At 53.5% G+C, this 25,580-nt stretch overlaps 1 protein-coding gene across 2 annotated transcripts; it reads left to right on the top strand.

The window, feature by feature from the left end:
- Positions 1-21,275: 21,275 nt before the first annotated feature.
- On the top strand, positions 21,276-25,580 carry CABP2 (calcium binding protein 2). 2 transcript variants are annotated; one of them, XM_009008573.6, is made up of 7 exons: positions 21,276-21,408; positions 21,958-22,132; positions 22,632-22,662; positions 23,434-23,568; positions 24,373-24,482; positions 24,568-24,715; positions 25,334-25,578. In XM_009008573.6, exons 1-7 carry the CDS (start codon positions 21,353-21,355, stop codon positions 25,357-25,359), a joined length of 681 nt encoding a protein of 226 aa, XP_009006821.1. In that variant the 5' UTR covers positions 21,276-21,352; the 3' UTR covers positions 25,360-25,578. The 2 variants fall into 2 exon arrangements, with proteins under 2 accessions (XP_009006821.1, XP_078197699.1); XM_078341573.1 differs by lacking the exon at positions 21,276-21,408 and having other exon boundaries at positions 21,958-22,128; positions 25,334-25,580.

Below are 25,580 nucleotides of genomic sequence, written 5' to 3'. Positions count from 1 at the left end.
AGCCACGGCCACGCTTCTGACCTTGTTTGCGGCAGAAAATCCCATCTGGAAATTCAAGGGTCCCACCCTGACCCCGTCCAAAGTCTTCCGGCGGGGAGGTCTGGAGTTCAAGTGTGGTTTCATTGCCAAAAGCAACTCCCAGAGAAACACCCAGCAGCTTTCAGGGGTAACCGTGCGTGCAGGTGCAGTGAGAGGAGGCTTCCGGCTGAACGTGAGCACCCCGACTTCACCCCACCTGTTTCAGAGCTGGCTTCCCGCATCGCTGGCTATGAAGGCAAGCGGCAGAGTGGGCCAGAGGTTGTGCATGACTCTGCTTTTGCTTCTAAAATTCCGGGGCTTCAACTTCATTTCAGTCAGGATGGTTAACATTTAACGAACAATAACCTTTTTTTTTTTTTTTTTTTTTTGAGACAGAGTCTCACCCTGTCACCAGGTGCCAGGCTGGAGTGCAGTGGCACGATCTCGGCTCACTGCAACCACCACCTCTCAGGTTCAAGCAATTCTCCTGCCTCAGCCTCCTGAGTAGCTGGGACAACAGGCGCCTGCCACCAAGCCCAGCTAATTTTTGTATTTTTTTAATAGAGACAGGGTTTCACCATGTTGGCCAGGATGATCTCAATCTCTTGACCTCTGCTCGCCTCGGCCTCCCAAAGTGCTGGGATTACAGGCGTGAGCTACCACGCCCAGCCAACAATAACCTTTTAAATAACCACTTTCAACCACTTCATTTGTCCAGAGTGCTTTTTTTTTGGGGGGGGGGGGTAGGGGGAGACAGCGTCTCGCTCTGTCACTCTGCACCAGAATTTAAGAATTGAAAAAAAGAAATAACCAAAAAAGCCCAGCAACTTGAGCCTCCACCTGTGGCAGAAGTGCTTCAAGCACAGGCCTGGAGCCAGAAAGCCTTGGTTCAAATCCTGAGTCACCCTCTTACCAGCTGTGTGACCTTAGACTGTTACTTTAGCTCTCTGTGCCTCTGTTTCCTCATCTCTAAAATGGAGATAGGTCAGGCACAGTGGCTCACACCTGTAATCCCAGCACTTTGGGAGGCTGAAGCAGGCAGATCACTTGAGGTTATGAGTTTGAGACCAGCCTGGCCAACATGGTGAAAACCATATCTATGAAAAATACAAAACTTAGCTAGGTATGGTGGCAGATGCCTGTAATCCCAGCTACTCCAGAGGCCTAGGCAGGAGAGTCGCTTGAATTCAGGAGGAGGAGGTTGCAGTGAGCCGAGATCGCACCACTGCAGTCCAGCCTGGGGACAGAGTGAGACTCTGTCTCAAAAAATAAAAAATTAAAAAAACAAAATGGAGATGATAATAGCGTCCACCAGGTGGTTCTTTCTGCTGATTAAAGGCGTTAACATATGTCAAGTGCTCGGGACGTTGCCTGGAGGGAGCTCACCCTACTCCCTCCCATATGCTGCTAGGGAGTCCCGACCACATGCCCTGAGTGTCACCTGTCAAGCGTCCAGCTAGAGGAGCTCCCAGTCTCTCACCGATAACCGTCTGTCACCCCCACGCCGTGCAGCAGCCCACACACGTGGCTCAGTGCCAGTCCTGAGGCGCCCAGGCAGGGCCCTCTTCCTGGCCACAGGGAGCCCCTCCATCCACATGCCTGCAGTCTCAGAGCTACACGGTCAGAATGCCCAGCCCAGTCACCCTGAAGAAGGTGCAAGTGATTGTCTGCAGGAAGCTTTGTTTTACAAATATTTCCAGCTGGGCACGGTGGCTCATGCCTGTAATCCCGGCACTTTGGGAGGCTGAAGTGGGCGAATCAAGAGGTCAGGAGTGTGAGACCACCCTGGCCAACATGATGAAACGCCGTCTCTACCAAAAATACAAAAATATTAGCCAAGCTTGGCAGTGGGCGCCTGTAATTCCAAATCCAGAGGCTGAGGCAGAATTGCTTGAATCCAGGAGGTGGAGGCTGCAGTAAGCCAAGATCATGTCATTGCTCTCCATCCTGGCAACAGTGAGATACTCCATCTCAAAATATAAATAAAAAATATATATACACACACCCACACATATATATGTATATATATTTTTATATATATGTATACATATACATATTATATATAAATTTATATATACCTATATACGTATACATACATATTTATATATACATATATATTTGTATACTTTATATATAATATTTATATAAAATATATTAATATATTATATGTATATATTTTATATATACATATAAAATACATATATACATATATGTATATATATGCATGTATATATATATACTTTTTTTTTTAGCTGGGCACAGTGGCTCACACCTGTAATCCCAGCACTTTGGGAGGGTGGGGCAGGTGGATCACTTGAGGTCAGGAGTTTGCGATCACCCTGGCCAACATATCAAAACCCTGTCTCTCTTAAAAATACAAAAATTAGCCAGGCATGGTGGCATGTGTCTGTAATCCCAGATACTTGGGAGCCTGAGGCATGAGGGTCACTTGAACCCAGGAGGCAGAGGTTGCAGTGAGTCGAGATCACGCCACTGTGCTCTAGCCTGGGCGGTGGAGTGAGACTGTCTTAAAAAATAAAATAAAATATATTTTAGAGATGGGGTCTCACTCTGTTGCCCAGGCTGGAGTGCAGTGGCACAATCATAGTTCACTAACTCCTCGGCTCAAGCGATCCTCCCACGTCAGCCTCTGAGTGGCTGGGACTGCAGGTGTGGGCCAGTGCACCCAACTCCTGCCGGAAGCTTTGAAAAGAGCCACTTTTCTCCTGCTGCCCTAGAACCTGCGGATGCCCAAGTGTCCTCCCACGGCCACTGTCTTGCCCACCTGCACAGTGAACCACTGTGGTCCAAGGACTCCAGCCCTCCTCATGCCAAGCCACTGGCAGAGCTGCCTGCCCCCAGGACTGGGGCATCCCAAGCATACTCCAAGCCCTGACCCAGGCGAGGCTGAAGCTGAGCACGCCCTCCTTAATTCCCCGGGCACGGAGGAGGCTCACAGGCCACAGGCTGCAGGCCCTGGGCCCTTCCTAGCAGGCTCCTTGGGGCAGGGTTAGGAGACCCACCGGAACAGCGCCCCCCTCAGGCAGCAGTCTGTCTTCAGGACTTGGGAGCTTCAGGATTTCACTGAGATGATGGACGTGCTGCATTTTCCTCTTGGGGACTGGTGGGGGGGGGTCCTTCCTGGACTATGACTCCCAAAAGGGGTCAGCTCTCCTTCACCAGAAACACAACTGCCAGTCAGCCCCTCACATCCAAGGTGCATAAGGCCCCTCCCCATGGAGCCTCTGCTAAGCGTCTCTGGCCTGGGAGGTAGGACCCAGGACACCAACTTGGCCCAGCTACCTACTTGCTCAGTGAACCTAGGAGGTCCAGTCCCCTCTCTGGGCCTCAGTTTCCCTATCTGTTAGGTGTTGAGTTAGCTGGTGCCCAAGGCCTCCAGCCTGAGCTGTCACAGGCTCTGATTCCTAAAAGTCACCAACCCTGCTCAAAAGCCTGCAGTGGCTCCCTAGTGGCCTGGGAGTCAACTCCCACTCCTTCCTCCAGCAGACAAGGCCTCCACTGAGGTCACCAGGCCCCTGTCCACTCAACCCCTGGGAGACTCCTCCGTAGCTTCCGGTCCTGCCTGTGCCTGGGTCATTCCTGCCTTGAGCCTGGCCTCCTGCTGTCTCCTCTGGTCCCCGACCCCTTCCCTTCCTCTCTTTCCCAGGGCCACCCGTGAAAAGGCCTGGGTGTGAATCCAGCTCCGCCTTTTCTGAGCTGTGTGGCCTTGGACAAGTCACCTCACCTCTTTGATCTTCAGCTTCACTCCAGAGGGGTTAGATGAGACAGTCATCTAAGTCCTTACCGTGCTCCCAGCACAGCGTGGGGTGCCAGGCCTGTGGGCACAGGCAGGCCTCTGAGAGGAGACTCATAAAATCCCACTGGGTTGAAGAGAGAGAGGAAAAGAGGCAAAGGGCAAACCTAGGCCTGGTGCCTTCGAGACAGAGGTGGCAGCAGTGGGGATGGGGAACAGCTCCCGGTGGTGTTTGCACACCCATGTCCTGACTCAGGGTAAAGGGGAGTCAGCCACCTCCCTGGAGCAGCAGAGACAGAAGTAAACCAGATCCAGCCCTGCCCTCGGGGGAGGAGCCTATGGTTCCCGGGAAGGCAGTGAGCAGCCCAGGCTCCCCAGGGGAGCCGAGGAAGGCAGAAGTGTCCCAGGGCACCTGAGCCATTGCAGGAGGGACAGAGAGGAGGGCTGAAGGAGGGGCGGGCAGGGAACAGTGGGCAGAGGGGCTCCCAGTGAGCCAGGCTGGGCAGTGCAGGGGTGAATGGGGCAGGGAGGGTCAGGGAACCTTCTGGACAGAGAGCAAGACCCGCAGGGGGTAGTCTTCACCCTGAGGGCAGCAGGCGTGTGTGAGGGTGGTGGGCTTTCTGGAATTGTCCAACTCCAGATGGTGCAGTGAGCTGGCAGAAGGTGCCAGGCAGGCTCGGCTCTGCAGGAGCTGGACACAGGAAGAGGGGCTAGGCTGGGCAGACAGTGGGGCCTTGGGGCGGGGCGAGCCCCATTTGCACCAACGCAGGCTCCCTGGAGCTGCGGGAAACCCTTGATGCCTCAGTCCCCAGAGACAGGAGGCCACCCAGACTTCCAGGCTCACAATATGGCCCTCACCTAGGCCCTGCTGGCCACCTGCGGCACAGGCTAGGATTGTCCCAGCGTCCGTGACCATGGATAACACGTGAGAACAGGGGGCACTGATTTGCATGTGAAACACCTGAGTGTGTGCGCCACCCCGAGTATATGTGTGTGCACCACGTCTGGGTGTGTAGAGATCCTCCTGCCCATGCATCCGGACAATGGAATTCATCACGCGACCGGCAGCAACTGTCACTGCAAGGCTGTCCCTTTCTTGGATTGACACCGTTCCCTGGGTTGCTGTCATTACAACCCCTGTGAGGCCAACCCCTCCTACAGGACGCCCTCCAGGGTGGATCTGTTGTTCACAGGCAGCTCTGGGATCTGATGCTGTTACCCGCCCGGGCATCCGGCCTCGAACTCACCCTCCCCAAGGCAGAGGGTCCCTCAGTGACACGGCACAGCTTTCCTCTCATTGCTTTTCCTGATTCCCAAGGGCAACCCTGCTCCAAGGGGGAGGCCAGGTGGGCTGACATCTTACAGCTTCCAAAGATGGGACGGTTCTCAGGGGAGGCCAGGTAGGCCTTGAGCTTGGGCCAAGCGCCGAGGTGTGCCACGTAGGCCGAGAGCAGGGGGAGGGTGTCCAGACAGGCAGACACCCGTGTCACTGGTAGAGGGTTGGGACTGCAACTCTCTTTTGTTTTTTGGTTTTTTGAGACTGAGTCTCCCTCTGCCACCCAGGCTGGAGTGCAGTGGAGCAATCTCAGCTCACTGCAACCTCTGCCTCATGGGTTCAAGCGATTCTTCTGCCTCAGCCTCCCGAGTAGCTGGGACTACAGCAGGGCCAGATTCACACTGGCCCTACCCCCTCCACCCCTGGAATGGTCCCAGAGGCTTAGTGTGGGCCCTTCGTCCTCCTGAAGGAGCCGGGGCTGTACCTCGCATCGGGAAGTAGATGATGGTGTCACTAGGAAAGACAGACAGGCAGATGAAGGCGGTGGAGGAGGCTGGGCGAACCTCCAGCAGACTGGGTTAGGGTGATGACTCAGCCTGGCCCCGCCCCCCCGCCCCCAGTCGAGACCCTACCGTTTGCAGGCAGGGAAGTGGAAGCCCAGCAGGAAGTGGGGGGGACACACCCAGAGACCTACTCACTGTTTGGCTCCACCCCAGGAACACGCCAAGTCCGGGAGCAGGTCAGGGTAAGGAGGCGTGGGCGTGATGAGGGCAGGGTCAGGCAGGGCTCAGCCTGCCCATCTGCATGGATATACCCTGCCTGCAGGCAGTGGCTTTGCAAGAGGCACCCACACCTAACGGCCACCAGACATTGACACATCCCCATGCCCACCCCCAAACCACACAGACAGCCAGGACTGAGGACCTCGCACATTCCTGGATCCCCAGCACCAGTGGACTGTAGGTGCTCAAAAAATGCTTTTTTATTTTTATTTTTTTGGAGACTGAGTCTCACTCTGTCACCCAGGCTGGAGTGCAGTGAAGCCATCTCGATCACCGCAACCTCTGCCTCCCGGATTCAAGCGATTCTTCTGCCTCAGCCTCCCGAGTAGCTGGGACTACACATGTGTGCCATCATTCCTGGCTAATTTTTGTATTTGTAGTAGAGACAGGGTTTCGCCATGTTGGCCAGGCTGGTCTTGAACTCCTGACCTCACATGATCCATCAGCCTCAGCCTCCCAAAGTGCTGAGATTACAGGTGTGAGTCACCGCACCCAGCTCATCTTCATTTTATAGAAGAGGAAACAGAGGAGGCACAGAGAGGTTAAGTGACATGCCCAAGGTCACACAGCTAGTGAACAGGATTTGAACCCAGGTCTGGCTCCAGGGGCCTGTGCTGATCCACTCTCGTTCTTTCCTCTTTGAAACCTCGTAGTTGAGGAAAACCATATTTTGTCATCCCAAAACATGCCTCTTTCACATAAAATTGTTCTTGAGCTGGAGGCAATTAAGGAGCAAACAGGCCAAGTACCTCACACCTGTAATCCCAACACCTGGGGAGGCTGAGGTGGGCGGATCACCTGAGGTCAGGAGTTCAAGACAAGCCTGGCCAACATGGCAAAACCGTCTCTACTAGAAATATGAAAATTAGCCGGGCATGGGGGTGGGTGCCTGTAATCCCAGCTACTTGGGAGGCTGAGGCAGGAGAATCGCTCGAACTGGGGAGGTGGAGGTTGCAGTGAGCCAAGATCGAGCCATTACAGTCCAGCCTGGGTGACAAGAGTGAAACTCCGTCTCAAAAAAAATACATACATACATACATACATAAAATAAAATAAAAAATAAAAATACAAAAATTTTCCGGGCGTGGTGGTGAATGCCTGTAATCCCAGCCACCGGGAGGCTGAGGCAGAGTTGTGGAGGTTACAGTGAGCTGAGATCGGGCTGCTACACTCCAAAGTGAGACTCCATCTCAAAGAAGAAGAAGGAACAGAGAGAGAGCGCTGCCTGTCCTTCTCTCCTCCTAAAGGCAGGATGTCAATTCTCGTTTATTAGAGACAGCTCTAGATTCTCAGCCCCAGGGACTTGTTACCAGAGAACACCTGAGTTCTTTCACCTGGCGAGTAAGAAACGACTTCACGGAAAGCAGGTTTAGGTGAACAGGGGTTTTATTACTTGGCATTAGTAAGGAAAACACTGAGAGGACTCTCCAAAGCAGCCTCTCCTCACGGGAAAGGCACAGGAGGGTTTTATGGAGTGATGGAGGTCGGGGGGCATGATGGCATGCAGAGGAGAGGTCCCAGTCGCACAGACGCACTGAGTCATTATGCCAGTGTTCCCAGAAAAAGCGGTCCAGATCCAGATCCCAAGAGGGGGTTCTTGGATCTCACGCAGGGAGGAATTCAAGGCGAGTGACAGAGTGCAGTGAGAAGAACGAGCTTACTGAAAGCCAGTCCGTTACAGCATCTTCAAAACTCGGGAGGAAAGACACAGCAGCTTCAAGTCCTTCTCATGCAGGGTTCTCATCTACGCCAAGACCCAACTAGATTGTGCCTCTGTGTGGGTGGGCTGACAGCATGACAAAATTTATTATTTTATTGATTTAAAGAAAACTATCCTTGACATTTGAATGTGTGAGTGCGTCAAAGCATGAGCATAATTATCTCGAAAGCATATGTGGTCATGGGTACTGGGACGTCTGGGATTTCTGTGGCTGCAGCAATGCGTACCAAGGCAGTACCAAGCGGTTTCCTTAGCTGTAAGCGTCTTAGAACCATGGCTTGTGACTGGCACGGAATGTACGTTGCTAGTTTTAAGATGGACTTGATTTTTTTTTTTTTTTTTTTTGAGATGGCCTGTCATCAGGCTGGAGTGCATGGGCGAAATCTTGGCTCGCTGCAACCTCTGCCTCCCGGGTTCAAGCGATTCTCCTGCCTCGGGCTCCCAAGCAGCTGGGACTACAGGCACCTGCCACCACACCTGGCTAATTTTTTGTATTTTAGTAGAGACAGGATTTCACCATGTTGGCCAGGATGGTCTCAGTCTCCTGACCTCATGATCTGCACACCTCAGTCTCCCAAAGTGCTGTGATTACAGGTGTGAGCCACTGCGCCCGGCAAAGATGGATTTGATTTGAAAATGATGTCACTCTGGCTGTCCCAGGCTCCTGCTTCCCTGGCAGTCCCCCTACCTACTTATGAGAGAGCCCTTAATCTAAGGGAGAGAAGAGTGAAGATGGCCCATAGCAACTTCTTCATGTTGATGGGGGGTTTTGATCTTTGGAACAGGATTCTCTCATAAGGGTTTGCAGTTGGCCTCCAGGGAGCCAGGGGAGGTCCTCGTTCAGGTGGAACGCCTGGTATTGAAGGTGGAAAAGTCTCTGGCTGCCTGATTTCCAAGGCCTAAGGGCAGGGTGTGTTTATTTCCCAGCTCAGAAGATGGAATGGGTTGGAAGCCTTGTGCCAGGATCATATTTATGTGGAACGGCCGTAATCTATTAACAGAAGACATGAACTTTACCAAGCGGCTAAACAAGAAAGGGCCAAAGATGAGTAATAACAAGATAAGCTACCCAAGGCTCTAGGAGCAGCAAAAACCAGTGATATTCTGGATGGCAAATTTAATGACGGACCAGGTAGCTGGGTTGGTGCCTTGGTTATATTTATGCAACCAGGCAGCTGGTTCTGTGTATCTTCTTCTACCTGACCTGAGGTGTTCACGTAAGTGCAGGAGGTTTTTTATTTATTATCATTATTATTATTATTATTATTTGAGACGGGGTTTCCCTCCGCCTCCCGGGTTCGAGCAATTTTCCTGCCTCAGCCTCCCAAGTAGCTGGGATTACAGGTGTGAGCCACCACGCCCAGCTGGATTTTTTATTATAGGGCACACTGCCCCTTGTTCAAGCAATACGCAATCTAGTGGTAATCTATTATCCATTACTATATCTTTGAAGGAATCAAGGGAGACTTTTGATTAATCTGAAGTGTCCCCCATTTTATGAGACTGTATAGAATGACGAAGTGAAACTTTGGGGCCGGAGCGGTGGCTCACGCCTATAATCCCAGCACTTTGGGAGGCCGAGGCGGGTGGATCACAAGGTCAAGAGATCGAGACCATCCTGGTCAACAAGGTGAAACCCCGTCTCTACTAAAAATACAAAAATTAGCTGGGCATGGTGGTGCGCGCCTGTAGTCCCAGCTACTCGGGAGGCTGAGGCAGGAGAATTGCCTGAACCTAGAAGGCGGAGGTTTCGGTGAGCCGAGATCGCGCCATTGCACTCCAGCCTGGGTAACAAGAGCGAAACTCCGTCTCAAAAAAAAAAAAAATTTTTTTTTTGAAGAGGTGCCTGGTGATAGGCAAGTTTTTCCCAGAGGGCCAATAAGCTGACGGCATGCCCAACCCCAGCCAATACAAAGCTAACTGCCCACTTAGAGCTCGGGTCAGCGAGGTGATGTAATTGTCTATTAGAGGGTTTTGCTTGTCCCAATATACACTGGCGCGCAAACCAAATGTTGTCAATACACTGGTAACCGTGGGTTTCATGATCCCAAATACAAGACAAGTTATTTATAGGTTGATTAAATGGGTGACCAAAGAGTCATAGGAATCTCTTGGGGGTGCAAACCTGTGTGGGACGGGAGTTGTTAAGCAGGAGGGACTCGGGATGTGACTTACGTGTTTATTTCTTTAGGGTCTTCTACACCCAACCTGAAGTGTAGATCACGGTGTCTTTCTCAGGTACCTGTGGGGACTCATAAGAAACAAGTGTAATCCTCCAGGCACGGTGCCTCACATCTGTAATCCCAGCACTTTGGGAGGCTGAGGTGGGTGGATCACCTGAGGTCAGTAGTTTGAGACCGGCCTGGCCAACGTGGTGAAACCCTGTTTCTATGAAAAATACAAAAATTAGCCAGGCATGGTGGTGCACGCCTGTAATCCCAGCTACTCAGGAGGCTAAGGCAGGAGAATTGCTTGAACCTGGGAGGCAGAGGTTGCCGTGAGCCGAGATCGCGCCACTGCACTGCAGCCTGGGTGACAAGAGTGAAACTCCGTCCCCCCCGCCCAAAAAAAGAAACAGATTTAATCCTGGACAGGTGTGCCCAGCTAGCGAGTCCCTGAAGTTTAACAGCAGAGGGCGTGCTTAACAATACTTAATAGGGGACCCTCCATTTTGATTGTAATTGTTCTTTGGGGAATCCTTCTTTCCAAGTTTTTTTGTTTTGTTTAGTCTTGTTTTTGAGATGGTGTCTTGCTCTGTCGCCCAGGCTGGAGTGCAGTGGCATGATCTTGACTCACTGCAACCTCCGCCTTCCAGGTTCAAGCAATTCTCCTGCCTCAGCCTCCCAAGTAGCTGGGATTACAGGTGCCTGCCACCATGCCTGGCTAATTTTTATATTTTTAGTAGAGACGGGGTTTCGCCATGTTTGTCAGGCTGATCTAAAACTCCTGACCTCAAGTGATCCGTCCACCTCAGCCTCTGAAAGTTTTGGGATTACAGGCATAAGCCACCACATCCAGCCCCTTCTTTCCAGGTTTTTAGTAAGATGAGGCCTCATGATTGAACATGGAAGCTACGAATATCTATGGAGGTGGTCCTGACACATGTATGTTACACAAACATGCATGGAATATATGACTGTGTGCCTTGGGGTGGAGACTTAAACCTTGCCTTGCATGGTCCTGGATAATGTTCATAATTCGATATCTTATTTCCATAGAGTCTGTTCTGTCAGTTTTTTGTTTGTTTGTTTGTTTGTTTTGAGACAGAGTTTTGCTCTTGTTCCCCAGGCTGGACTGCAATGGCGCGATCTCGGCTCACCGCAACCTCCGCCTCCTGGGTTCAGGCAATTCTCCTGCCTCAGCCTCCTGAGTAGCTGGGATTACAGGCACGTGCCACCATGCCCAGCTAATTTTTTGTATCTTTAGTAGAGACGGGGTTTCGCCTTGTTGACCAGGATGGTCTTGATCTCTTGACCTCGTGATCCACCTGCCTCAGCCTCCCAAAGTGCTGGGATTACAGGATTGAGCCACCGCGCCCGACTTCTGTCAGTTTTATAATTTTTGTTTTAATGTTAATGCTGGTCAGCTGTGCCTGAATTCCAAGGGGTAAAAAGTGTAGCAAGGCTGGTCGGACCCCCAGCTTCCTATCGTGGCCTGAATTACATTTTTAAAGGTTTCTTTTAATTCCTTTGACCAACAGAGGGGTCCATTCTGTTAAGGGGCTTAGAATTGTATTTATTTCTTCAGTGTATATATATCCCCTTTTTTGTCAAGGTATGCCAGAGGCAGTATCAATGGCCAAGATTTCATTATTTATTATTTATTCATTTATTTTTGAGACAGAGTCTTGCTCTGTCACTGAGGCTGGAGTACAATGGCGCAATCTTGGCTCGTTGCAACCTGTGCCTCCCGCTTCAAGTGCTTCTCCCGCCTCAGCCTCCCTAGTAGCTGGGATGGCAGGTGGACTCCACCATACCTGGCTAATTTTTGTATTTTTAGTAGAGACGAGGTTTTACCATGTTAGCCAGGCTGGTCTTGAACTCCTGACCTCAGGTGATCTGCGCACCTTGACCTCCCAAAGTGCTGGGATTACAGGCATGAGCCACTGCACCCAGCCTGCCAGGCTTTTATTTTATCCCATATTGATCCCAGGGTGGTGTGCTACCTGTCCTGGGTCCATTATGTCCCTTGGTGGGGTCCCTATGGCCGAGGGACTTAGAGTCAAAAGATGTATAGCCAATTAAACATTCCAGGTCAGGGGGGAATGGAGCTAGGCAGGCATTCATCAACTTTAGGACTCCCTTCAAGCAACGTAAGAGCAGGTTCTTGGATCTCATGCAGGAAGGAATTCAAGGTAAGTTGAAGAGTGCAGTGAGAAGACAGAGTTTGTAGAAAGCTACTCCATTACAGAGCAGGGCACCCTCAGAAAGCAACAGGAGGGGTGCCCCATCTTTGTTTTAGGTGATATATACACATCATATGAGGTGGGCAGATCACTTGAGGTCAAGAGTTTGAGACCAGCCTGGCCATGGTGAAATTCTATCTCTACTAGGCCGGGCGCGGTGGCTCACGCCTGTAATCCCAGCACTTTGGGAGGCTGAGGCGGGTGGATCACGAGGTCAAGAGATCAAGACCATCCTGGTCAATATGGTGAAACCCCATCTCTACTAAAAATACAAAAAATTAGCTGGGCATGGTGGCGCGTGCCTGTAATCCCAGCTACTTGGGAGGCTGAGGCAGGAGAATTGCCTGAACCCAGGAGGTGGAGGTTGCGGTGAGTCGAGATCGTGCCATTGCACTCCAGCCTGGGTAACAAGAGTGAAACTCCGTCTCAAAAAAAAAAAAAGGAAGAAAAAAAAAAAGAAATTCTATCTCTACTAAAAATACAAAAATTAGCCAGGCACGGTGGTGGGCACTTATAATCTCAGCTATATTTTCTTAAATATATATATATATGTCTTTGCATAGACAAGACCCATATATATATATATATATATGCAAAGACTGAACTAAGCTATCCCTACATGCAGGTGGGCTGACAGAATGACAAAAATTAGTATTTTATTGATTTGAAGAAACTTTAATAAAACTGGTTTTATTAAAGTGTTATTGTATCAAAGCACATTTATTCCAAAGTGCTGGGATTACAGGCATGAGCCACTGTGCTCAACCAATGTCTTAATAGTTTAAAGATGAAGTTGATTTCAATTTGGGAGGCCAAGGCAGGAGAATTGCTTGAGCCCAGGAATTGGAGACCAGCCTGGCAACACAGTGAGACCTCATCTCTAATTTAAAAACAAAAATGGCTGGCATGGTGGCTCACACCTGTAATCCCAGCACTTTAGGAGGCTGAGGTGGGCAGATCACTTGAGGTCAAGAGTTTGAGGCCAGCCTGGCCATGGTGAAACTCTGTCTCTACTAAAAATACAAAAATTAGCCAGGCGTGGTGGTGGGCACCTATAATCCCAGCTACTCGGGAGCTGAGGCAGGAGAATCGCTTGAACCCGGGAGGTAGAGGTTGCAGTGAGCCGAGACTGTGCCACTGCACTCCAGCCTTAGCAGCAGAGCAAGACTCCATCTCTAAATAAATAAATAAACGAAATACCAAGATGGACGTGGTTTAAAAATGGAGTCACCCTGGCTCTCCCAGGCTCCCTAACATCAGCACATGGGCCGTATGGTATGGTCATGACGCTCCTTCCGGGCTGGAGACTTCAGCGTGCTCATGGGAACGTTCACTTTCTATAAGTTGCTGGGGTCTGTCAGAAGCTGCTTCCAACCAACAAGGTGGCCACTTTCCACGAGGGGCTTGGGGAAAAACAGGCTGCAGGACAGGAGGCTATAAAACAGGCACTTATGCAAGTTGATAAAATTCCTCTTTTATAGGAAATTATATAAACTCCTATAAAGTTACAGGAGACCCTCCTCGTCTGCTGACAGGATTTGCAGATAAACCTCCCTCCATTAGTTTCTTGCCATAGACTTACCTTCCAACAGCGATCACTCTCGGAAGCCTAAAGCCACTTTATGATTCTCGTCATTTCTCTAAAATGTATTCTTCTTTGTTGAAGATACTATGTGAGTGAAATCTCATCACTGCTTGGACTGACTTTTCACTGAGATTGCTGCTGTGTGATTGTTGGTTTTTCTCTTGTTCTTCTATTACAGGGGTCCAATCCAACTAACAACTCATGAATGTTGAGGAATAGATTATCTTTTCCCCCCCACATAGTCTGCAAACCGTTTCTTGACTGCATATGAGGGGAATGCAGCCTTCAAATGCCGGCCGGGCAGAGATGGGCAGTGCCTCCTGGACTTGGGAGGGCTGTGTCTCACCTGGTGGAGCCCAGTGCTGCCTCATTGCAAGCTCAGCTGGTCCCCAGTCCAGTTCTCCTCCTGGCTGCCCCTCCTCCGGAGGGCTCAGAGCCATAGGAGGGATGGAGGTGTCCTTCCCAGGTGTAGAACCGCCCACCCAAAGCATGGGGGAAAAAATCAAAACATGGCCCTGATCAGCCCCCTACACGGGGCACTCATGGTTGGTCGTGCTTCCCCTCCTCCTCATTTGAGCTCCCAGCTGCCTAGGCCTGGGGGGAGGGGAAGTGGTGCCAGGGCTGGGATCTCATCCCTGACTCACAGCTGGAGGAACATCTGCCCAGCATGTAGCAGCTTACAAAGAGCTTTCATAGAAATGATCTCATTTCATCTCCACGCAAACTGGGAGGGAGGGAGTCACATTCCCATTATACAGATGAGGACACCGAGGCTCAGAGGAACCTGCTGTGGCCTGGAGCACCTGCTCCTCCTTTGTGCAGAAGCATCACAGATCTGAGAGTGTGGGAGGACCCTTTGTTGTCCAGCGGACTGCCCCTCTCCTGCCACCGGCTGGGCTGAACGTCCAGATGGCTTGCTCCCACGATGCTGTGGTGTTCCATGTGGCTACCCTGGAGCCACCTCCTCTTCCTCCCAGCAGCACAGCTTTTCCCAGTCTACCCCACCTCCACTGCATGTGCACTTCAGCGCCTGTCTCTTTGGTGGGTTCTAAAGTGGATAAAAACAGCTTTTGTTGTGTTTTGAGACTGAGACTTGCACTGTCACCGGGCTGGAGTTCAGTGGCACAATCTTGGCTCACTGCAGCCTCGATCTCCTGGGCTCAAGCGATCCCCCCACGTCAGTCTCCTGAGTAGCTGGGGCTACAAGCACATGTAACCATGCCCAGCTAATTTTTGTGTTTTTAGTAGAGACAGGGTTTCAGCATGTTGCCCAGGCTGGTCTTGAACTCCTGAGCTCAAATGATCCGCCCACCCTGGCCTTCCGAAGTGCTGGGATTACAGGCGTGAATCACCGCGTCTTTATTGTTATATAAGATTCACCCTTACAAAGCCTGCATCCTGTGCTTTTTCATAAATTCAGCGTTGTGCAGTCATCACCCTATCTAATTCCAGAACATGTTCATCGGGCCAAAAAGACACCCCATGCCCATTAGCAGTCCCTCTTCTTTCCTCCTCCCCCGAGCCCCGTGCAACCACTAATCTACTTTCTGTCACTATGGATTTGCCTATGCTGGACATTTCATGCAAATGAAATTTGTCCTTTTGTGTCTGTATTTGTCACTTAGCATACCGTTTTCAGGGTTCATCTCTGCCGTAGAATGTGCCAGCACTTCATTTCTTTTTATGGCCAAGTAATATTCCATCGCAGTGATAGACCACCTTTCTTAACTCATTCATAGTTTGCTTTTTGTGGTGGGGGGGTTGTTTTGTTTTGTTTTGTTTTGTTTTGTTTTGTTTTGATACGGAGTCTTGCTCTGTCACCCAGGCTGGAGTTCGGTGACGTGATCTCGGCTCACTGCAACCTCCACCTCCTACGTTCAAGCAATTTTCCTGCCTCAGTCTCCCGAGTAGCTGGGACTACAGGTGCCCACCACCACACCAGACTAATTTTTGCAACTTTAGTAGAGATGGGGTTTCACCATGTTGACCAGACTGTCTCGAACCTCTGACCTCAGGTTATCCACCTGCCTCAATCTCCCAGAGTGTTGGGATTCCAGGCGTGAGTCACCATGCCCGGCCTTCACTCATTCATAGTTGATGGACGTTTAGGTTGTTTCACTTTTTGATCTACTTTGAATAATGCTTTTATGAACGTTTCCGTAGAAGTTTCTGCGCGAACTTATAGCAGTTTTTGTTTTGTTTTGGTTTGGTTTTTTGGAGACAGGGTCTTGCTCTGTCACTCAGGCTGGAGTACAGCTCCTGAGTAGCTGGGACTACAGAGGTACTCATCGATGTGCCCGGCTAATTTTTAAATGTATTGTAAAGACAGGGTCTCCCTTTATTGCCCAAGCTGGCATTGAACTCTTGGCCTCAAGTGATCCTCCTGCCTTGGCCTCCCAAAGCGCTGAGACCATAGACACGAGCCAAACTTATGTTTTCAATTGTTCAGTTGTTGACATGCCTAGGAGTGGAATTGCTGGGTCATGTGATAACTCATATTGAGGACTTGCCAAAGTCCTTTCCAATGTCTCCACATCCTGACCCAGGGTGGTTAGCAGCCGTCTTTTTTACGTTCATTATCCTGGTGGTTATGAAGGAGCATCTCAACATGGTTCTTACCAGGTACCAAGCTCTGGGTTCGACTGGTGGGGAAGATGGGGAGAAGCCCTCATCTTTGCCGTTAGAGGAATCACAGTTAAGAGCGGAGGGAGATAGACACAAGTCTTCATTAGTGAGTTGATTAGTATATGCCAGGCAATGAATCAGCTAGACACCAAGAGAGACACCAAAATAGGCAGGATGGAGTCTGCACCCTAATGAACTCTTTTAATGAGGAATACGGGACCCTTCCAGGAGCCATGGCTCATGGCTGTAATCCAAACACTTTGGGAGGCCACGGCCGGAGGATCACTTGAGGCCAGGAATTCAAGACTAGCCTGGCAGCAAAGCAAGATGTCATGTCTGCAATAAACACAAAAAAAGTATGGCTGGGCACGGTGCCACATGTCCATAGTGCCAGCTACTCAAAAGGCTGAGGGAAAGATCGCTTGAGCCCAGGAGGTCAAGGCTGTAGTAAGCCATGAGCCATGATTGTGCCACCGTGCTCAAGCCTGGGCGACAGAGATCCTGTCTCAAAACACACGTGTGCGTGCGCACGCGCGCACACACACACACACACACACACGCTTCACCAGCAGGCCATCCTCCCAGCAGTCTATCTACTTCCATCTATCTCTCTATCCATCCAAAGCCTCATCTGCCCAGTCATCCATCCATCCATCCACCAAACATTCAACAGCAGTCCATCAAGATATTCACCTATCATGTATCCATCCATTCATCCAACCACCCATTTACCCAGGCAATCAATCCATCTTCCATTCATCCATCTATCCAACCATCTACCCAACAAACTATCTATGCAACCATCCATCCATTTACCAACCAGTGCACCACCAGCCCTCAAATCACCTCCCATCCTTCCAGCCAGCCGCCCACCCACCTGCCCACCCATCCAACTTCTCATCCACCAACCCAACTATCCATCCTCCTGTCCAGCCATCTGTCCATTGAAACACCGGTTCATCAGAGTCCACCCATCCATCCAACCATCCATTTTACCCAACAACCATCCTTCTACCCATCATCCCTCTGTCTACCCATCAGTCAAACCCCTGATCCACCCATCCTGGACACTGGAGCCAGAACCCCAGCTTGGGTAAGACACGGTGGGCAAGTTGAGGGCACCAAGACGAATGCTCCAGGATGCTGCTCATTGAACACAAGCCGGGGGGGATTTTGAAGCCAGGCTTTCTCCTCCACTTAGAAACAAGGCCTTTGCTCCCCAATTGAAAACTCTTACCCCCTATACCCTGAGCAGTTACAGACCCCACTGTTTTGAATTATACTTTAGGACGCACATTTCTCACCAGTTCCCACTTTTGAAGATGGGTATTTAGACATGGAATCATTCATCACATGCAGTGCCCACTATGTTCTGCACCTTCCTGTGTGCCAGGAACCTGCCAGGTCCTGCCATCTAATTTCCACAATGGCACTGGGAGGCAGATGCTAGGTCAGCCTCCACTTTTCAGATAAGGAAACTGAGGCTCAAGGAGGTGATATACCTTTCCCAGGGTGACACCATGTGTGCTTGGGGGAACCCAGGCCCACTGGCCCTTTCTATGGCCTTGCAGAGAATTCCTGTCTCCGAGGAATGTTTTCAGAGACCTTACTGTCTGGGAGGCAGTAACAGGGTGTTCCTGCTCCCCACGTGGAGAGGTAGAGCTGAAGGACGCTGAAGGCTGAGGCAATGGGAATGGTCACAACCAGCCTCTCCACTCGCCTCTCAACCCCGGCCTGTCCTCGGTGTGCAGGCTTTCCTCCGCCTTCAACCCCGGCCTGTCCTCGGTGTGCAGGCTTTCCTCTGCCTGTGTGGCTGTCCCCTCCCTTTCTCAGCCATTCCCGTCATACTCTGCTCTTGGCTGGCATGTCAGTTTTGTTTGTTTGTTTGTTTGTTTTTTGTTTTGAGACAAGAGTCTCACTCTGTCATCCAGGCTGGAGAGCAGTGGTGCAATCTCGGCTCACTGCAACCTTTGCCTCCCGGGTGCAAGTGATTCTTCTGCCTCAGCCTCCCAAGTAGCTGGGATTACAGGCATGCACCACCATGCCAGCTAATTTTTGTATTTGTAGTAGAGATAGGGTTTCGCCATGTTGGCCAGGCTGGTCTCAAACTCCTGACCTCAAATGGAGTTTTGGCCTCCCACAGTGCTGGGATTGCAGGCATGAGCCACCTCGCCTGGCCGAGGCCTCCCTCCTGACACCTGTTGGCCCTTCCTGCACCTCCCCAGCCGTTGTCATTCTGGTTTCCTGGATGTACATCTCCCAACAGATGAAAGATTCCAGGAGGCAAGGGCTGGTTCCAGCGCCCAGGAAGGCACGGAGCAGGTGCTGGACAAAAGCTTGCTGCAGATTCAGCCTCTAAAATTTTCTCTGACCTCCTGCCACCCATACCCTCTCCAGAGGCCACTGACTCTTTCCTCCCTCCCAAGGGTCTTTGTCCAACACATCCTGCCAGGTTCCAGCTCCTGGGGCACTCCAAGTTCAAGGCTGATCCCTGCCAGGGACGCTGGCTCTCACCCAGGGCCAGGTAAGGTTAAACATGAACAGGCAATGCCTGCAGTGTTGCCTTCTCCCTCACCTCCTCCATGAAGCCTCCCTGATGGCTGGGCCAATGACCAAAAGCACTTGGAGACTGTCTGGTGGCTCTTTTCCTGCTTAGATGTGCTTGAGAGTGGGCTTCTCTGGGCAGACAGGGCCTGTGACATAGCCCCAGCAGCTGGCCCAGCCAGCCTCAGCTATTTGCTGAGGGAATACATGAGTGGATGGCCGCGTGCGGCCAAGAGAAGCCAGAGCTACCAGCTCAGGTGGCAGCACCTAGTAGGATCTAGTTCCCTTGGACAAAGGCCAGTGTGGGAGGCAGGTGAATAAATCATGAGGGGCCTGGAATGGAGCTGGGGCAGGACAATGACCTCATTCTGGGAGTTGAAGAGCAGGCAGCTGGGTGGTGAGTGGGCTGAGGGCATGGCAAGGAAGCCTGGGAGGCCAGAAGGGGCTGCCTGGCCCACCCTCACCCCTTTTCCTTGAGAAGCAAGAAGCTAAAGGTCAGCAGGACCAGGTGGAAGTCCTGGCAGGAGGCAGGGAGGTGGGCAGTGGGGAGGAGGGAGGGAGGTTGGCAGTGCAGAGGGACCCTGAGGAGGAGGAAGAGAGGGAGGGGGAGCACAGAGGAACCTGGAGAGGAGGGAGGGAGGGAGCACAGAGGGACCCTGGGGAGGAGGAAGAGAGGGAGGGGGAGCACAGAGGGACCTGGGGAGGAGGAAGAGAGGGAGGGGGAGCACAGAGGGACCTGGAGAGGAGGGAGGGGGGGAGCAGAGAGGGACCCTGGGGAGGAGGGAGGGTGGGAGGGGGAGCACAGAGGGACCCTGGGGAAGAGGAAGAGAGGGAGGGGGAGCACAGAGGGACCCTGGGGAAGAGGAAGAGAGGGAGGGGGGAGCACAGAGGGACCCTGGGGAGGAGGAAGAGAGGGAGGGGGAGCACAGAGGGACCTGGGGCTCTGGACTGGGGAGGTGGGAGAGGCCTTTCCAGAATTCTGGAGCTCTCCTGGGAACAGGATGGTGGGGAGACGAGGAAGAGCAAAGAAGGATAGACAGATGGACCAATGCGAGAAAGGGCCTTGGGACAACATGGGGAAGGAGCCGGTAGAGAGATGGGCTGGATAGGTCAGAGATGGCTGGACCCAGACGGAGAGAGACCAAGGCAGGCAGAGAGGATGGAGACGGGGCTTCGGGTGAAGCGGACACAGAGACAGAGAGGCAGAAAGGGGTGGGGGTGAGATGGAAACCGAGCAAGGAAAGTGTGTGGGACAATGGGCGGGGGCGGGGGGTGAGCCAGAGAAATGGAGGCTGAACGCTGCAGGGAGGAGGCTGAAGGCAGGTGGGAGGGCTGCCCGCCAGGGCCGTGAGGACGGTCAGGAGGAGCCCTGGGCACAGTCTGTGGCCAGCATGAGGGGCTTCACCAGGCTGGCAGGGCCGCACGAGGGGCCACGTGGAGCCAGGGAGGATATGAGACTCTGGGGACACGGGGACTTCCCAGCTTGTGGAGGAAGGGACAGAAAGAAGAGAAACAGGGACCCGGGCCACACTTGCAGCTGCCCACCAGGCCACTCTCCCACAGGACTGGGAAGGCCAGACAGGGACAGTGTCCCTCAGCCAGGAGGAGGTTGCCACACCCTCATCTCCATGGCCCAGCCCCAGGGCCCAACAGATGGCAGCCTCCCCACGGGGGACCCCAGCCCCTCCAAGGGCACTCCAGAAACCAGCCAGGCCCTTGGCAGCCCAGCAGCTACCCAGCGACAGGCGCTCCTCCGGGAGCTCGAGGCCCAGGTGCAGGCAGCCTATGGGCAGGTAATGTGGGCAGGGGGTGAGGGGACCAGAAGCAAACAGCAGGGACCCCACACCCCAACTAGGGGCCCCAGAGGACAGACCCAGGACTCAGTCTAGGGAGGGGACCTGGAGGCACAGGCCAACTGGGGAGGGTCTCTCAGGTTGGCTGGTCTGGGGTGGCTCCCCTTCCCCACCTCCGCCCACACCGAGCCCTGCTGCTGCCCACAGCACCGAGTCAGTTCCCTTCTGCTCCTCACCCAAGGGCAGGGCACCAGTCCAGGCAGGGGGTGCCAAGGGCAAGCGAGGAGCCCAGGGCACAGCTGGGGTCCTGCAGGGAGAGGCAGGGGCTTCCTGGGCTGGGCCAAGTGGCTGCCTCCCTCTGGGAGGCAGTGCAGAAGGGCCTGCGTGTCCATACCAACCGGAATCTGTGCCATTCGGAGGGCCTAGCTCACCCTGGCACACTGCATGCCTGCCTTCCTCCTCCTGGGACCCAGGCCCTGCTTCAGAAGACATTAAATCTCCACTGATTGGGAGAGATTAGAGGCAGGGGGAGGGGGAGGTGCTGGAGAAGGGGTGTCTGGAAGACCCTCAAGAGGCAGTCTCCGGAGGCTGCTCTTTCCAGGGGGCCTTGGGCTCAACTGGCCCCCCTCGGCAGTGGAGACACTCAAAGATAATCCCGGATTAGGACCCAAGCCCCGGGCCCAGGTCCCCCGCCTGCCCACCCGCCCCCAATCTTCCCCACAAAACCCCGGGAAAATCCCCGGCAGTACTCCAGGCTCTCACTGGGAGCAGCTGGGGACTGGCAGGAGTCCGAGGGCAGCAGCATCCACCGAGGCCCAGCCCGGGCCACCCCCGGGGTTCCAGGCCTGGCATGGTTCAGAGCCCATGGGGAACTGTGCCAAGCGGCCCCGGCGCCGGGGACCTAAGGTAGGAAGGGTCAGGGGAGAAGCTCAGGCCAGGAGGCCAGGATGGACCCTGAGGGTCAGAAGGGATGGGCAGAGCCCTGTGAGGGCCAGGCAGGGTTGGGGGCTGCCCACTGCCCCAGGTGATTTTTTCCTGGAAGCCATACCTCTGACATCCTGATCTTGGCTTCCACAGACCGCTGGGTCTCCTATATGCCAGGCTCACCAGGTCCCCCAGCTGCCCTGTCCCAGCTGCAGATCCCACTCCCTGCTAGCCAGCCTCCATCTGGGAGACAGAGCTGGGCACAAGGTCCCACTCTGCCGCTGGCTTTCTCAGTGGCCTTGGCCAAGTCCCTTGCCTTTTCTGGTCCTCAGTTTGCCCAACAGAACAGTTAGAGGAGAGACTCCTTCAACCTAAAGTGTTCATGGGTGAGGGTCCTCTGCCGTCCAGCCCCTCCTCTACTGTCCTGTGACAGGCTCCAAAGACAGGAGCGGCTGGGGAGAGGAGTGGGGAGGGCTGGCAGGCCCGGAGCTCAGCGGTCACTGCCCCGGCTCACACCCAGCTCTGCTGCAGGACCCCTGGCAGTGGCTCGGCTCCCCATCAAGGGGCTCCTGCCCCAGCCCCAGCTCCAGCCCCAAGGAGCAGAGGGGCCCCGGGCCGGGTGTCCAGGGCTACTCGGTGCTCAACAGTCTGGTGGGGCCTGCCTGCATCTTCCTGCGGCCCAGCATCGCCGCCACCCAACTCGTATGTACGGCCACCCGCCCACCAGCCCGCCTGCCCTTGCCCCTCACTTTGCCTCTCCTGGAGCTGGGGGGAAGAAGATTGAGTGGGGACATCAGAGCAAAGGCACACAGATCTGGGGTGGGGGTGCAGAGAGGGGAGAGAGCGATGACTCCAGAAACGGAAGAGAGATCAACAGTGACACCGAAGCTGCTGGGGCCACGTCTGAAGTTCTGCCCAAACCCCAGATCCACCACAGCAAAGGGAGCCCCTGTCCCAGAAGAGGGTGACAGAGTAGCTGGGGATGGCCCGAGGAGCCACCTGGGCAGCAGCAGGGAAGGGGGCACCTGGTCGCCCACGCCAGTGAGCAGGACTGTGTGGGAACCAGGGCTGAGCAGTCAGATAGACACAGGCCCTACATGTGCGTGTTGGGGGCAGGGTTGGGTAGGGAGCCCCCTGAGAAGCAAGAGGAAGGGTGCAGCCATCAGGAGGAGCAGGGGATTCCTAACCCCTCTGTGCCCCTTCAGGACCGGGAGCTGCGGCCCGAGGAGATTGAAGGTAAAGGGTTGGAGAAAGAACTGGTTCCCTGGAGGGGAGGTGGGCATGGGGTGGGGACGCAGGGTTGGGGGGCATCAGGTGGGGGCCTCAGTGTTTCCAGGAGGAAGTAGGAGCAAGAAGGCTTCAGGGGACCAGTTCAGGGAAATGGGGACAAGACTGAGCAGGGAGGGGATGACAGACCCCCACCCAGTTGTCAGCTCCTTGGTCTCACTGAGCAGGCAGGTGACAGGGCCCCTTTTATATTTGTTCATTCAGCTGACACTTTCAGGTGCTATGTGCCTGGCCCTGGCCGAGCGCTGGAAACATGGCCCGCTAGATAGATACGGCCCATGCCCTCTGGAGACCAATGTCAGTTAGTCAGCTACAAGTACAAATGGTGCACGTGCTCTCCAGGAAAGGAACGCACAAGCCGGGGGAGGCCACATGTAGAGGGACAGCTTCCTTTGGTAGGTGACACAGAACCAAAGAGGAAGGGGGAGAGTGAGGACATCTCCAAACGGTCAGGATTTGTTCCCCCACTTTCTTTTTCTTCCTTTTTGAAACCTTTCACTGCTGTATCCCCAGTGCCTAGAGCAGAGCTTGGCACATGGTAGATGCTCCTCAGGTATTTGCTGAAAGAAATAACAGGAACAGCACATGCAAAGGCCCTGAGGCAGCAAAGAGAATCTAACGTTCAGAAGGAGGGATGACTGGACCAAGAGAGAAGAGTAGGCTGGTCCAGGCCAGGGTCCAGGAGATGCAGGGAAGGATTGACCCCACCCTGCCTGGTAGAGCTGCAGGTCGCCTTCCAGGAGTTTGACCGAGACCGAGATGGCTACATTGGCTGCCGCGAGTTGGGGGCCTGTATGCGGACTCTGGGCTACATGCCCACCGAGATGGAGCTCATCGAGATCTCACAGCAAATCAGTATGTGCCTCAAACCTGTCCCTATCCCCAGTCCTCCAGATACCCCAGCAAGACCCAGGAAGCCAAGCAGTCCAAGCACAGAGGTGGCTGCATAGGCTATCCCCAGAGCCCACGGCCTGGGTCATTCTCAAGGCAGGCTCTACCTCTGGAGAATCTCACCAGCCATTAGGAGGCAGGCACAGTGAGGACTGAGACCCTCATTTTGCAGATGAGGAAACTGAATGGTCAGGTGACTTGTCCAAGGTCATGCAGCAAGTTCCTTGGAGCCAGGACCTAAACCCAGCTGAACTCTTCAGGAAAATTAAGGAAAGCTCCAAGGAGTTTTATTGAGATGGAGTCTTGCTCTGTTGCTGAGGCTGGAGTGCAATGGCTCGATCTCAGCTCACTGCAACTTCCGCCTCCCGGGTTCAAGCAATTCTCATGCCTTGGCCTCCTGAGTAGCTAGGATCACAGGTGCCCACCACCACACTTGGCTAATTTTTGTATTTTTAGTAGAGATGGGGTCTTGCCATCTTGTCCAGGCTGGTCTCGAACTCCTGACCTCAGGTGATCCACCCACCTCGGCCTCCCAAAGTGCAGGGATTACAGGCCTGAGCCCCCGCACCCGCCGAAGAAGTTTTGAGAGTGGTTTTCGTTTCACTTTTGGCCAAATGTGTGCCTTGTTTGGAGGGTGACTTCCATTGGGAAATACAGATGACCTAGGCTTTGGGCACAGAGAGAGGGAAGGATCCATTCACAAAGGGAGGGCAGAGGGCAGAGGGGGGTGGGGCAGGGGTCTCTGATGCCCTGGATCGGGACCCCCAGGTGGCGGGAAAGTGGACTTTGAAGACTTCGTGGAGCTGATGGGCCCCAAGCTGCTGGCAGAGACAGCAGACATGATCGGCGTCCGGGAGCTTCGCGACGCCTTCCGGGAGGTGCGGCCACTGGGGCTGAGGGCGGGCAGGGCTGAGCGGGTGGATGACTGGCAGTGACCCGACGCCACGACCAACGCCGCCACAGTTTGATGCCAACGGGGACGGCCGCATCAGCGTGGGCGAGCTCCGGGCGGCCCTCAAGGCCCTGCTGGGGGAGCGCCTCAGCCAGCGGGAGGTGGACGAGATCCTGCAGGACGTCGACCTCAATGGGGACGGGCTGGTCGACTTCGAAGGTACCAGATACCACACTTAGCAACATACCCTGGAGGGCTTCTCCAGATAAGAAACCACACAGCAAGTGCCAGCACTGTGCACCAGACCCTGTGCCATGCACCCCCTGCCCTCTCCTAGTTAACCATCCTGGAGAACCCAAGAGGAAGGAATTGTTATCCCCATAGGCAGAAGAAAGTCCACTCTCAGGAAAGCCTAGGCACTTAGCAAAAGCAGTAGATGGAGCCAACATTTGAATCTGGGCAGCCTGATCCAGAACCCGGCTCTTCCTCTATGCTGCATTCCCATAAAGGGGAGAATGATTAAATACCAACAAGAAGCCAAGGAGAATGACTATGTGGAAATACATTCCCATAAGCAGAGCCCAAAGTACTCCCGAGCTTCTTAGCAGTCAAAGCAAAAAGGAAAACAGGTTTCATTACAAGAGTTTGTTTGTTCTTTCCCCTTTAAGACAAAGCCCCCTCTTCCTGGCCCTGGGGCCTATTCCCTAACAGATCCAGGGGATGCCCTTGAAGACCCTCCCCCTCAACCACACTCTTACCTGCCCCAAGGCCTGCAGATGGCCTCACTCCTAGTGCAGTCCAGAGAGCAGACCCAAAACCTTGGCTTTGTCCTGGCAGAGTTTGTGCGAATGATGTCTCGTTGAGCCTGTACGGAAGCTGGAGGCAGCAGACAGGACTCAAGGCCCACAGCCTCTGCCTACTGGCACATCCCTCGAAGCCTGTCGCCTCCAGCGGGGATCCTCCTCTCCCCATCCCACCTGTGTGCAGTGCCCTTGCCTGCCTCTACCCCCACCACTGATCCTCCAATAAAGCCACCTGGCCTTGTCTCTGTCTCTCTGACAATAAAGTTTCTCCAAACCTGGAA

This window comes from Callithrix jacchus, chromosome 10, assembly GCF_049354715.1.
Source record: "Callithrix jacchus isolate 240 chromosome 10, calJac240_pri, whole genome shotgun sequence".
In the NCBI taxonomy this organism is placed as follows: domain Eukaryota; kingdom Metazoa; phylum Chordata; class Mammalia; order Primates; family Cebidae; genus Callithrix; species Callithrix jacchus.
The sequence above is the reverse complement of the archived record's forward strand: the minus strand, read 5'-3'. Positions and strand labels throughout refer to the sequence as shown.

Coding starts and splice junctions, on each gene's coding strand:
- CABP2 (XM_009008573.6), top strand. CDS start 21,353: ATGGTTCAGAGCCCATGGGGAACTGTGCCAAGCGGCCCCGGCGCCGGG. Junction 23,569..24,372: donor CGAGATCTCACAGCAAATCA/GTATGTGCCTCA, acceptor CGGGACCCCCAG/GTGGCGGGAAAGTGGACTTT. Junction 24,483..24,567: donor TTCGCGACGCCTTCCGGGAG/GTGCGGCCACTG, acceptor ACGCCGCCACAG/TTTGATGCCAACGGGGACGG.